At 42.4% G+C, this 13952-nt stretch overlaps 1 protein-coding gene across 3 annotated transcripts in view; it reads left to right on the forward strand.

The window, feature by feature from the left end:
* Window positions 1–13952, forward strand: part of LOC138611066 (receptor-type tyrosine-protein phosphatase mu-like) — a 188741-nt gene that overhangs the window by 73586 nt on the left and 101203 nt on the right. For all 3 annotated transcript variants that reach the window (XM_069683967.1, XM_069683968.1, XM_069683969.1), the window contains exon 7: window positions 2404–2697. In XM_069683967.1, the coding sequence (XP_069540068.1) occupies window positions 2404–2697 (294 nt within the window). The remainder of the gene's footprint in view (window positions 1–2403; window positions 2698–13952) is intronic.

Consider the following 13952-nt stretch of genomic DNA (forward strand, 5'->3'; position numbering starts at 1 on the left):
ATGACAAGTGTGCATTCCTAAGCAATGCTTTGGCTGTGGGTCATGGGTCTTTGTCGACAATGGCAGGTTTGTGGTTGCACCCGGAGACAGGAGAGTTTGAGGCATGAAAGACATGACGGTGAGATAGTAAATTCAGTGGTGATGAGGCCGAAGCTGCAGCAAGCATTTGTTTTCACATGTGACTTTAGAAAGCAAAGAAAAAGCATCAAACTAATCATGTAAGACATTAAAAGTTTCCATGAAATGTTGCTGCACATTTCTTTCGGCTATAAAATAATACAATCCAGAAAATATCGCTCAGCGGAAATAACGTGTCTGACATTTTCAAAAGCCTCATTAAACCAGAAATGGCACAAGGTTTAAGCAAGATTAGATAAATATTGGTGACATAACAGAGAAAAGGTCACCCTCAAGGTTTCCATTAAACACAATATTTATCTGAAAGATCTCCGAGTTGTGTTCAGGAACTTGAGACATCCAAACAGACACGGTGAAGTTTAAAGAAATGGATTCACATCAAAGTACAATACTTTTCACTTTGGAGGACATATTACCTTATTTAAATATTCACACAATATAGTCTGTGGAAATATTTCTGTATTTTATTAACGACAGACTGCAGCTTCAAGTGATTAATATTAACTTCCTTCGTTTTCATTGTGTACCTTTTAATCATTTCATGAAGGTCTTTTACTTTGAACGGTCTGGACATTTGAACACTGATACAAAGGCTCCAACAGCAGCTTTCCTCACACTGATGGCCCCGCTGAATGAATTGAAGTAATGCAAGTTTAATAATTAAAAACATTTCCCAGTTATTATGACAGTATTGTTAAGGAATAAAATATTTGAAACTGATTTCAGAAGGACACAGTAATTAAATCTTAAGTTATTCTCACTGTGCTTTTTAAAAGCAGTAGTTGATTAGAAGTTAATTTTTCTGCATCGAGTTCTTTCAGGGCTGCACGGTGGTGCAGTGGTTAGAGCTGTCGCCTCACAGCTAGAAGGTACTTAGTTTGAATCCTGGTACTCAGGTTTCCTCCCACAGTCCAAAGACATGCTCGTCAGGTTAATTAGGGAATCTAAATTGCCCGTAGGTGTGAATGTGAGCGTGAAAGGTTGTCGGTTTTATGTGTCAGCCCTGTGATTGACTGGCAATCAGTCCAGGGTGTAACCCCGCCTCTCGCCCAATGACAGCTGGGATAAGCTCCAGCCCTGCCGGGGCCCTAAACAGGATAAGCGGTATAGATAATAAATGAATGTATGAGTACTTTTATTTTGATAGTAATATTTTCAATGCAGGATTTTGTCATGATGTATTTGATCATTGCAGTTGAGATTCAAACAATTAACCTCCCTTAAAGGGCCAGTAGGGCTTTACAAAATGTATGTTTACATTCCATTTTACTCACAATAACTTGTGCGTATTCTTTGATATTTAAAGTATCTTAAATCCAGCATTTTTTCCTCTATTGCAACCGTATGTGGTGCATTTCAGTATAATCTTAAATGTAGCCACCACCCGTTTATCAGTGGGATAATGTAAAGGGATTGGCAGGGATGTTTACTACTTGTAGGTGCGTCATGTGCAAGCATGAGACGAGGAAAACAGAAACCCACTTTTAGAAAAGCAGCTGCTCGAGGTCTGAAACTCCACGAAGAACCTTTAGCTGCACTTCAGATCATTTCAAGAGGTTGTAAACAAAGAAAACAAAGACTGAGTTTGTTCCGCAAAGGAAAGAAGTTAAACTTGCAGATCCAAAACAAGAGCAAGGTCAGAGCAGACATACCTGATCTGCATCTTCTCAAAACCCTTTTTTATGCTCTGTTTAATGAGCAGTTGTATTTTGGTGTGTGTGTGTGTTGGACAAAACATGTATAAGTCATTATAATTTACATGCAACTGTAGAGTTGTATTTTCAGCTTTAAATAGTTACAATATCCCCCCACAGTCCCAGAGTTGAGAGATTAAACCAGCCCCTGAATGAGACAAGGCGACAGCTACAGTAGTTGTCAATTACCAAAAGCTTCTCTATAGAATTCCTCTGATTAAAATCAATACATTCTTCAATAGGAGCAGCATTGCCAAGGTCTGGCCTACTTCAGTCAGAGTACTACAGATGATGAGAGTCATCACCAAGCTGGAACTATTGATTGTTACGTGGCTCCTCTTTAACACCTCGATTATCGGGAAACATGAAGATGTTCTTTGTGTGACGTGGTTGATTGTTAAAAGGATTGAATTGATTTTTAGCTTCTTGTTTGTACAAGCATTTACTCACACTTTCTCTTTTGAAATGACGGTGCTTTTACACAAAATCAAAATACATAATTGTTTAGTGTGTTGTCAACATTTTAAAGTCTAGTTATCTAACATCTGTCAAAAACTTTTTGTTTCCCTAGAGCCCCCAGTGCCAATCGCACCCCCGCAGCTCACTGCTGTTGGGGCCACCTACCTCTGGATCCAGCTGAACGCTAACTCAATCAACGGGGACGGCCCGATCATCGACAGGGAGGTGGAATACCGCACTGTGTCTGGCACCATGTACGACCTGCAGCCCGTAGACAAGACCACACACAAGATCGGCCACCTGGATCCAGACACAGAGTACGAGATCAGCGTTCTGCTGACCAGACCTCTGGAGGGAGGCACCGGAGCTCCCGGACCCCCGCTGAGAGCCAGGACCAAATGTGCTGGTGAGGCCAAAAATACCATTAGTTCCACAGCACAGCTGGGATTTCAGGAAATGATGCAAAATGACACATTCACAGGATGTCATAAACAGACTCGAACCAATTCAAACATCATGTTTGTAGGTGTGAGTGTTCTGTGACATCTAAACCAACTACAGTATTGCACACAGCATTCTCCCTTTTCAGTATATTTAACAAAATGATGATGAGGTCTGTCTGCATCACATAAAATGCTTTGGGATTAGACGAGTAGGGCAAGCTAAGTAAACACCAAGAATGTAAAATGCATTGTACAAACTTGATACCAAAGTAGCCCCCGTTATGGGCACTGCCATCTTGCGAATGGTGAGTTGCGACGTAGAGATCGGCAAGTGGAGCCGCCGTAGCCACTTTCACTAACCAAAACACACACTTAACTTACCAAAAAACCCCAGCAAAGATCCCGCACGTCGGCAGAACAGCTTCTTGTGTTGGTTCACAGATATGTAAACTTCAATGACTGCAGTGATTGTTTAAGTTACGTCTCCTCTCGTCGTTCCTCCTCTACTCTGCTAATCCGGAACAGATCGGCTGCAGGAGCCGTATTTGTCAACAGAGCTGTCAATCATCCTTTTTACAGCATCTAATAACTAATTAAAGCTAAACTTGTCAGAAAAATGAACACTTGCCAGATTTTTCTAAGAGAACACAATTTTAAATTTTATCTTTACACATAAGACCTCTTAAGCCGGCGATCGACTTGCTGCTTGGCCTTTGCTTTTGCACGACATGTGTTACTGGAGGATACCTCTAGAGGGCTGAAGAGAGAGCTCCTCAGGCCCTATGCAACTAGCGTATGTGCGGGATGTAAACAACAGACATGGTGACACTTGAGGAGGTTACTATGATGTTAATTCTCAGATCACAGCAGAATAAGTGACAGGTATTGTGTGTTAGGCGGACAGAGCGCACCATCGCCACCGTCCCCACTCTCCAACATTTTGAGTTGTTTCAGTTTAGTTTTGCAGCTTTCCCCGTCGACATCTAAAATGATCTTATCGGCCTCCAGCTGTTGTGACAGGCATGTTTGTCGCTGTGTAGCGGTAATAACACATCGTACAGATGTGGATAATCGCGGACTTGGTCTCTCAGCTTTTTTTCAGAACATTCTGCCATTGTTGTCCCTGCTGCTGTGTCGATCCAGTCACATCCCCTCTGCCGCTACACTTCCCCTACTGGTCATGTGCATCTCGCGTACGTGTAGCGATAACTTTGGAGGACGTGCACAGCCGACGCGCCAAACGGACGCAGTGAACGCGCGGCAGCCATAATGCGTACGCATAGTTGCTGCTATGACTAAATTTCCTGCAGATGGCGCAACTTTTAAAAATGCTTTCTTTGCGTGTAGGTGGCGACATTTACAAGTCACTATGTTTCCAGGTTACCCTAATTATGTCTCCCTTAGTTTTTGACTAAGAAACATCCCAGTGCCAACAGGTGCGTGTCTAAAAAATAGGATATCGTCTCGGTAACAGCTCTAAGTGCTAACGACTGAGAAAAAAGCTTCACTTTCACTGTAAGTTCCAACACAAAGACATGACGGAGAACGAGAAAAGCCAAACGGAAACAGATGAAGAAAGAGATACTGGAATATGTAACAGTGTGGTCAAAGCAGTTCAAGCGCTCCATTCATTCAGCTGTTTTATTATTTTATTATTATTGCCTCGGGCTGGTTGTATTAGAGTTTTTGCTATTCCCTAAGTTACTTTTTAAAACAGGAGATCTCTATTTTTATAAATCGCCCTCTGCAAAGAATAAATATCCATCAGGGCTCTACTGCTGGTCGAGCTCCATTGTTTCCTCTAAAGCCTCCCAGCATTAAATATCCAGCTCATAATTGGCCAACATACATCATCCACATTATACTTAGGTAATTATTTTCCTACAATAGACAAAGCCCTTTGCATTTTCATTGTTTTCACCTATAGATCTTCATTAAGATTTATGGCATCTGGACATTAATTGCATCTGTTGTAAGTAATGTATTCTACAGTGAGCACCTGGAACAATTAGAGCTCTTCATACTTTTTAAATATGTTCCGGAAAAAATACTGATGACACCTACGAACGACTGGAAAAGTTAAAGTCTTTAAACTTTCCGTGATATTGGAACAGCTGCGTGTCACAATAATTGATATGATTTATAGTTGGCTCCGACCGTAGAGCAGAAAAGTGCCCTGCCACATGGTTAGCTCTATAAGTGCCGGTTTATTCAGCTTAATATCTCATTCCAGAGTCCCTGCGAGCTTCCTAATTCATCAGCAACACAGATCGATATCATGTGCGAAGCAGAGTGGCACCTTAAATTTGGATCATTATGTCGCTGCTATACTGTGGGCACTCAAACTCATACATGTACATAAACACTTTGAGACTGCCTGATGATTTTGTACAAATTGCCCTTCTCACAACATTAACCAGCTAAATTCCCATGCTGTACTACGATGCCAGCTCGGGGAACAAAACAAACGTAGCCTCAGCATTTTCCCGGCCTAATGCTTTTTTTGTGTCCAGAGAAACGCTGATGAAAATGAGATTTTTCTCCCCTCCGTGCCCGGGGTGAAACCCCCTCTCCCCACTGTGAAGGTCATGAGCGCATTCATTTTTAGTCCGGCTGATAGGGATGAATGGCCCTACCTGCGCAGCCGTCTGAGCCGGGGCCCAGCTTCTGCGGGGGGTCCTGCCCCTTGGCCACCCTGCCGGTCACAGTCGGGGAGATTGATGGCCCCGGCTCCTGAAGTGTGTTTGAGGAAGCAGCTCTTGATCTTGTCCGGCTCTCTGCTGGACTTTCCCACTGACAGGCCGGGCCTCAGCAGAGCTCCTAATTGAACGGTTAAGACTCACAGGGCTGTGCGATACATCACTGTTGATGCAGACAGGCCCGGAGTCTCGCTCCCTCTCTCCCTTCTCTCCCTGCGCTGCTGTCTGGAGGCGCTAATGAAAATCTGTGGCCACTTTAGAGCTCCGTCTCTCTCATAATTATTCATAGCCATGGCTTGGTCACTTCGCAAACTGAGCAATGTTTCTGATGACAAAGGATGTTTTAATTCAATCTTCTGTAAAATGGGCAACGTATAATGCAAGGACGCCACCAATTCAATTCAGAAGCACGAGGAAGAAAGGAGGAGCCTTGAAAGGTTTTTCTTTCCCATGAAGCACTTCCATTACTTTCCTAGTGAACATCAAAAGAATGTCTTATCCAAGGCTCTGTGATTGCTCTGGGGGGTTATTTGTGGGTTTCAAGGGTGTGCCGAATGATTCAAACAACATTTTTCTTTTGCATATCCCCATGTTTTTGGACAGCTGATGTGGAGTTTTACTACTTGTTAACATTCATTCTCTCTTTTCCTACTGGCCAAAATTACTCTCCAAACATTTTTCAGCTAAGAGAGAGAAAAACATTTGGCGTCCGCGCTCCTCTTCCAATGTGAAATTGATGTCTGTGTGAAGTTGTTTACCACTTCAGAGTTCTCCACGCTTGGTAAGTGCTACTTGAAGGAAGACACTGTTTTATCAGGTGGTGCCCTGGGATCACAGCAGGGTGCCCGGCATTTCAGCAACACTATTGAGAGACCATCTCACACAGAGAAACCATTTCCAGCCCACACTAGGAAGGCAGATAAGCAAGTCTTAAACAACTACTCCTCTGCAGTCTGAGTTGTACTTGAGATTTCTGTGGAAAAGTATTTGCCAGAGCTTTTCCATCTCCACATAATAATCTGCTTTGGGTGCTTTCGTTCCACCTGACAGACAAACATTTGGAGCATTTCGTTGCTCCAATCAAAAGGTTATAATCACATTTTCTTCTTCTGTCATTTTTTTTCTAAATCAACATAATTATTTTATTACTTTTCCCTTTTTTGCACATTTTTTCACACATTACTTGTGTCTGAGCAGCAGAGAATATTTCATACCAGTTTCCCCGGTGAGCGAACAGTCTGTTCTGTGTGCCTCATCTCCATCCTATGGCCTTTGCTGTCCCGCTGGCGCTCCGGCGCTTTAAAAAATGGCAGAACATGATGTCCATGCTGCGTCCAAACACCTGCTCAGACTCCAGCCTTTGCCAACTCCACATCTCCGTCTATAAGTTGTCTCCATCTGCGCTCCGGTACCACGTGGGAGTAGTCTCATCTGTTTGTTTTTACTTTGCCATTCTGTTGCACTGAGTGCTATTAAACACAGGGGGAAACAGCATTAATCAGGGATCAGCCCTCGTTTAAACACTCGCTTACAGCAGCGGAGAGAAGGGAGGAGCTGCACAATTCTGTTCACCCACACCAAGGTTGGCTATTTGCATTCAGCCTCCTGGTTAATTTGTGAAGGACCTGGTCGGTTTTCATGCAAATCAGAATGATGCCAGTGTTAGATGGTTTAAAGTAGAGAAACATTTTGCTCATCTGTTTCATAGGACATGCGCGTAGGAGAGGAACAAGTCCGTCAAAATTGCAAGTAAACTCCTGCACGCTGCCCAACGTGCAGAAAATGCATTTATTTGCTTGCAATGTTTCGGTGCTTGACCTTCATCACCTTCAACTTGATGAAACGTTGCAAGCAAATAAATGCATTTTCTGCATGTTGGACAGTGTGTGGGAGTGATTTAAAAAAGGTAGTAGAGCAGTGGTTTAGTTGCAGTCCTCGAAGCAGGGGCTGCAGGTTCGACTCCCACCCTTGGCCCTTTGCTGCATGTCATTCCCCACTCTCTTGTCCCTGTATTTCCTGTCTCGCTTCAGCTGTCCTGTCTAATATTATCATTTGTGATATCGGTGCAGATCTTAATGGATTTGAAAAAGGGACATCAAGCAACAACGTGAACAGCGGAACCTTAAAGACACAATCTCGAATGTTTCAGTTTTGTGCTCTTGAGCGCCACCCACTGGCAATAATCGGTAACTACGGCAGCACACTTCCCAATTTAACGGCTGGCTCCCTTTGTTATGGTTCTAACTAACTTTCATTTGTAGACTGACTTAATCTGAGCGTCCAATTTGTTTCTTTTTCTTTGGATTTTCACTTATTTTTGAAGTTGTATCTGTAGTCATCGATCTTTTCTTTGTTTGTTCAGCCATAAATTACCGTTGACTTGCAATGCTTACAGAAACTGGAAGTGCAGCTGTATAGCTCTGCCTACCCTCTCTGGCAGACCAACCACTGCTGGATGATGGAAAACGCGTCACTAACTGGGCGCCGCTTGGGATTTTTTTTCCGCGACAGTCGCTATAGACGCCCAGTCTGTAATACTGCAAATGCAAAGGCTTTCATCAGTGGGCCACAGACTCAGTCACCATTGTGTTACCTCATTCGGTGATAGATAGTGACTTAAAAGACATTTATTTAATGAAAAGGTTTGAGGTTATACCTTTAACATGGACAGAACATTATGAAAAGTGTAGCAGTGTCGAAATGACTGAACTGGCATAAACAGCACTTAAAAGTGGCCTTCAAAGATGCTTGAAGGTTTTTTTGTCATTTTTTAAAATCATTTATACCTTTACTGAAAGAGAGGACAGTGGATAGTGTTGGGGAAAAAGGTCAAGGAGAGAGTAGGGACGACTCGCAGCAAGCGGCCAAGGCTGGGAGTTGAGGCCGTGGCCTCCACATCGATGACTGAGCCTCTGTGCATGGGACGAGCGATTTAACCCCTGAGCTAAACCAGGCGCCTCTTAAGTGTCTGATGCTCACGATAAACATCAGAGATGCTGCCACAAAATTACAAAACCAGTTGATGCAACATATTTCTCTACAAATGCTAAGGTGACTTGTTTATCTAGTGTCTATCTAGTGAAATCTCTCTAGTCTTTGCTAACATGCTACTTTTTCACCATCATCTGCTTGGTTATACATCTCCTGTTCTACAGTGAGGTTAGTGGCTGAGAAAGAGTATCTTCTCCCAATCTTAACAAGTTTCCATGAAATTCATTAAGATATGATGCTTTAAAGAAATTCTTAACTTCCTTTGACATACGAATCAGACGGAGCAATCATCAGAAAAAAGCTGTTCTTATAGTGTGCATTGAAATACTTTTAAATCCACGAAAAGCACAGACATGTTGAACATCCACTTAATCCCTCTTGCTCAGGGTTGACAATGGACTAAGGTTAGTCAAGGTAGCTTTGGAAAAAGTCATATTAACCATGGCTAAAAAAATACCCTCTTAACGATTCTTCTCTACATCCTGTCTTAAAGCAAAGTATACGTGGGTTCAGCTTCATGAGGACAGAGCAGCACGGGCTTTGTGCAGCGTGCCTTGACATACATGAACTCAATTTTGAAAGCAACCCCTACAGATGTCTGTTATCCATAGAAATCCTGTCTGAAGCGTCCATCTCTGCCAGACCTTGGATTTTGTGAATCAAGCACAAACTCAGTAGAAAATGTTACCCAGTCACATGAGCATTGTGGGTAAAAATCCTTTAAGCTGTACCGTTAACTGTCAGTTTACGTGATTTAGCAAAAAAAATCGACCTTTTCTTTCACCGTCTCCTCTTTTACAAAGAAGTGAATGACGTTATGTCTGAAGTAGGTAAGCTCATGACATTCCTTTTTTCTACTACTGTTCGGCTGTCAAAAGGGCTACGCAAAGTGCAATCTGTCATACAAAAGACCCTTTTTCTTATGTATTCGTATTTAAAAAAAAATGTTCACGGTGTGTTGTTTAGCTCAGTGGTTAGAGCAGACGCCCCATAAACAGGGTTGGGAGGGTTTAAAAATGTACCCAGATACAGTTACTAATTAAAATGTAATCAGTGACCTAATCCAAGTATCACAATTTTAAAGTAACTGATTACTTTCAGTTACTTTTGGATTACTTCAACACTAAATCTGCAAATAAAGACAAGAGAAAAGAAATGTCAGTACTTTTGTAATGCGCGAACGCCTGTTTAAATTAATAGCTATTTTTAACACTACTTCACACTCATACTTCAAGTAAACTGCCATAAACTTATTCCAGTCTGGGGTTTTTACCCACACCATCCTGGCCGCAGCCATCACCAGAGTCTGTTGTTCAGTCATAGTAGAAGACGACAGGTTAGCAAACATTTTTAACTGGAATTCTGTGCAGCTAATGTTAGCGGTTGGAAACCTGTAAATGTTTCTTTAAAGATGTAATCTCGAAGATCTCACTTTCGTTCTCTTTGGCGGCACCTATGGCGATAAACGGTAATTGCACGAGCACACTTCCCAGATATCCAGACAGTGTTGCATGTGTGACGTCCACGGTTGGCTCCGGTTGTAACTCTTGATTTTCCTCGCTGACCGTCGCTTTCCTTTTTAAACTGTTTGCCTTCATCATTTTTCTTTGTATTTTCACTTATTTTTGAAGTTGTATCTGTAGTCATCGATCTTTTCTTTGTTTGTTCAGCCATAGTAGATTACTGTTTAACACTTGCAGAGACCGGAAAAGCAGCCGCTTAGCTCCGCCTACCCTCTCTGGCAGACCAACCACCATTGTGTTACCTCATTCAGCGATAAACAGTGACTTAACAGACATTTATTTCAATGAAAATCTTCGAGATTACTACTTTAAATTAGAGTTCTTAGATAATGACAGCATTTTCACCGCCGAAAGGCAGAACTTGCATTGTACTGCGATGTTGCTCCCATTTTCTCCGTTGAAGACAAAATGATGGTGAAATTTCCACCTAGTGAAAGCGTTGATTCCGCCACAGGCCATGGCAACCATAGATTGTTAAAGGCAACTATTAGGAGTGATGTTGTGAGACTTGTGTGTCGTGAAGTGTTGTAATGTGTGCGCGCAGGTGCATGGCATTATCAGAGACGGTCAGACGGACGGTTTAGAAATGAGACGCCAGATGTTACAGATCATCTTTGGTATAATGTCGTCTTCATTTTAGAATGTATTTCAAAATTGTAATCCTGCTAGTAATCCCCCTTGTTAATAAATGTATCTGTAATCTAATAACCTCTTTTTTGCAAAAATGACCCAAGTTAATAATCGGTGCAGCTTGCATAAAGTCGTTTTGAGAATCGATTTCGGAGTTTGTGTCAGGTTTTGGTTTCCAGCTCCACATTCAAAGATCTAATTTTCCTTTTGTTGAACACACAAAACAGCAAGTGTCTCCAATATCTGGATGTTCTGAAAGCTAAGGGTGTGATTGACCTTTCCTTCAGGGAGAAGGATTGTTTATTTCCTTGAAACTTCACGGTTAAAGAACACAAGAAGCAGAGTAGAAAAGATTCTGTTACAACGCCCAAGGACAAAGACACACATTGACTGCTTTTTAGAAATGTGTTTAGTTCCCAAGTTGGGGGATGCTATTCTTAGATGCTAACCAGGTTAGCTTCATCAGCTTAGCTCTTAGCCGGGTCAGTACATTTCACCATGTCAGTCCTTGACTAACCAATCCTTGACATTTTATTAACAAAGGTAGAATGATGGTCTGTCAGTTATAACTGCTACCCCCCCCCTCTCTTTATTGCTTCATGCATTTCTGCAGGGTGAATCACCTCTTTGAGATTTAACCCTTTAAGACGGTTGTTTCTTTCCTCTGGCTGAGACCGAGCAGATCTGCCTCGCTGGATCTAAAAGGAGAGGAAATTGTTTGCTCGGTTTGATGTGTCTAATTAATCCTATTGTCGCCTTAAGGCTTGAATAGAAATCCACTTCACCTCACCATCTCAGATAACATTGGTCTGGTTTGTCGGCCACAAAAGCTGCCAGTCATGTGACCTATAAGGTTTATATATTGTCTGTGGCAGGGCGAATGAAAAGCCTCGGTTTGAGGCCTATTGAATTTGTGTTCTTTTGTCAGTCGGAGAAAACAGGACAGATTGAGTTTGTGGCGTGCGGGAAGGTTATAGGAGGAGCACAATATCAGTCTTTTTATCACAGGCAGTCTGAAGCAGAATGGTGAATTGTGTGCTATGATATTGGCTCCGCAAAAGGCAAATTGTGTTCTTCTCAAGGACACGTCTTCAAACAACTGCAGTCGGGAGAGAAGAGACACAGAGAGCGAGAGAGACTGCATTTAAAGCTGTTTCATTATTATTATTTCCCTCATCTCCACCCCTCCATCTATCTATTCCCCCAGCAGAAAGAATCGAGACTCGGAGAACAGATGTGCACAAACGATACTCTGGTGACAACCGTGTAAACTTGGTCCTGTCTTCATCTGCATCTTCAGCTCCTCACAAACAATTATCATCGAGGTTGTTTGTAACCTCCTCTCTTAAGCCTCTCGAGAGCGATAAATAGCTGTAGTTTAGTCAGACTTGGCGAGATCCCTTTTTTTCTGCTGTTTTTAAATCCGAACTGAAATGCTTCTCAAGGTCTTTAAATGTTTCTATTCTTCATGTTTAATTATTCATCGCCTATCTGCTGTAATTTTTGTCACAGATTTTCTCCATCCTTTTGCTGAATTATAGATGTCCCATTCCCCTTGCTTAGGCGTCCAGGAAGCACTCATTCAGTCTGCTTGTATAACTCTAACTCAAGAACATTTGTGCGTCTCCTCCTTTAACTAAAGGACAGGAAATGTCAGGAAGGCTGCGATTTATATGCTGTGTTCCCCCACCTAGATAGCTAGATCTTAGATCTCATATATCTCCTAAGTAGGTGGCTCACAAACGCAGCAACCATTTCACAAAGTCAAGCGCTTCCCTTTGATTTACACTCCGGGTAACACCCCGAGCCGAGTGCGACACATGCAGGTTTTTGGCGACAAATGACAATGCCACTCGAGCCATCTGGGGAGCGTTGAAGTTGAAGAATCACCTTGGTAACCTCCCACTGCTCCTGTAGAGATTGCGTCCCCGTCGGTAAATGAGAGCTTGTGTTCTTCCTGTTTGAAAGCCTTAACAATAGGCGTTTTTTCCCCAGGAACCTAAACAGGGGGAAGACAAAGCCAGGTCGTATGGTAGAGATGGATGTAGTAGAGTGTGAGTGTGTGTTAAGACAGATTGGGGGAGGAGGGGGGGTCATTCTACCTGTCACTCTGACCCCAATCACGGCGCAGCATATCGGTGGAAACGAAATGAAAGATTGATTTAACCAGTTCCACCTCCGCTGCCGCCGCTCTTTCCATCAACTGGCTGTCCATTTGTTTTCATCCGGTTGTTGGACTCGCGCTTTCCATCACCTTTTGCCCCTGAGGCTCACTTTACAGGTTGGTTCTTTTAATCCCTGTAAATGGTCAGTGATGGAAAAGACTACCTACTGACATTTTATATCCTGTTGTTTACAGGGTATTTTTTTCAATCAAAGTTTTGTATACTGCAATTAACAAGTTTTAATGACTTCAACTGCAGGTTCCTGATATTTTAAGTGAAGCGAAAAGAGGTTATTTGCAAGTTTAGTACTCTGTAGCAGAGTACTAACTACATATACACTCCACTACTTTCATGATGAATAAATGTTAAACCCCTTTTAGCTTTAGTGAGCTTTAAACGACTGAACTGCTCATTATGTTGCACAACAGAATTGGATTGAGTGACCATTATTATTTCATGAGCTCACCCATTCAATGCAAATATACAGTATAACTTAAGGTTATCAGGCATGATAGTGGAGGCGTTCATGGTGCAAGGGGCCTGGTATCCACTGCCTTTTGTCTATTTATAGTCCTAGCACCAGTTCTACTCATGTCCCAGTTTCATACAGGAACAAGTACGCCTCATACATATACTCCTGGAAGTTGCAGAATCTAGTCTTTTCATTGAGGATAAGCATTCATGTACTCATTTGAGCCTGACTTGTACCGGTGCATTGAATCCAGGAAGAGAATACGCAGTAGCCTGTGTAATTGGCCGTCACTCTGGTGCGTCCATGCCGCTCAACAATTACACCAACGAAACATGCCATGTAGCTGAGCTTTTCCGTGTACATCAAGCATTTACAACTGAAACAAGCAGACCCTGTTGGAGTTCACAAGTGAGCATATTAGATAATAAATACAATTAAATCCTCATAATATGCCTAAAAACATCAAAACTGGCAATTACTTTTAAGTTTTAGCTCCATAAAAAAATAATGTCCTCCATGGTTTCATGCAAAATTCCCAGGAAGGCCACAGATGGCAAGAACATCGCAGGAGGCCACAAGCTGATTCTGGGCCTGGAACTGGAAGCTTTAAGTTTCCTTACTCTGCACGGGACTAGGGAGTAACAGAAGGATCTGTATGTCCAACTCGTGCTGTAGATTCAAATCAGGCTTTTGTATTAAGAATCAACATTCGAGTTTTAGCTTCACTTGGAGGTTGTA

The sequence above is a fragment of the Semicossyphus pulcher genome, unplaced genomic scaffold, assembly GCF_022749685.1.
Source record: "Semicossyphus pulcher isolate SPU_LCO1_2020_fin unplaced genomic scaffold, fSemPul1.0.p SCAF_7, whole genome shotgun sequence".
In the NCBI taxonomy this organism is placed as follows: Eukaryota; Metazoa; Chordata; class Actinopteri; order Labriformes; family Labridae; genus Semicossyphus; species Semicossyphus pulcher.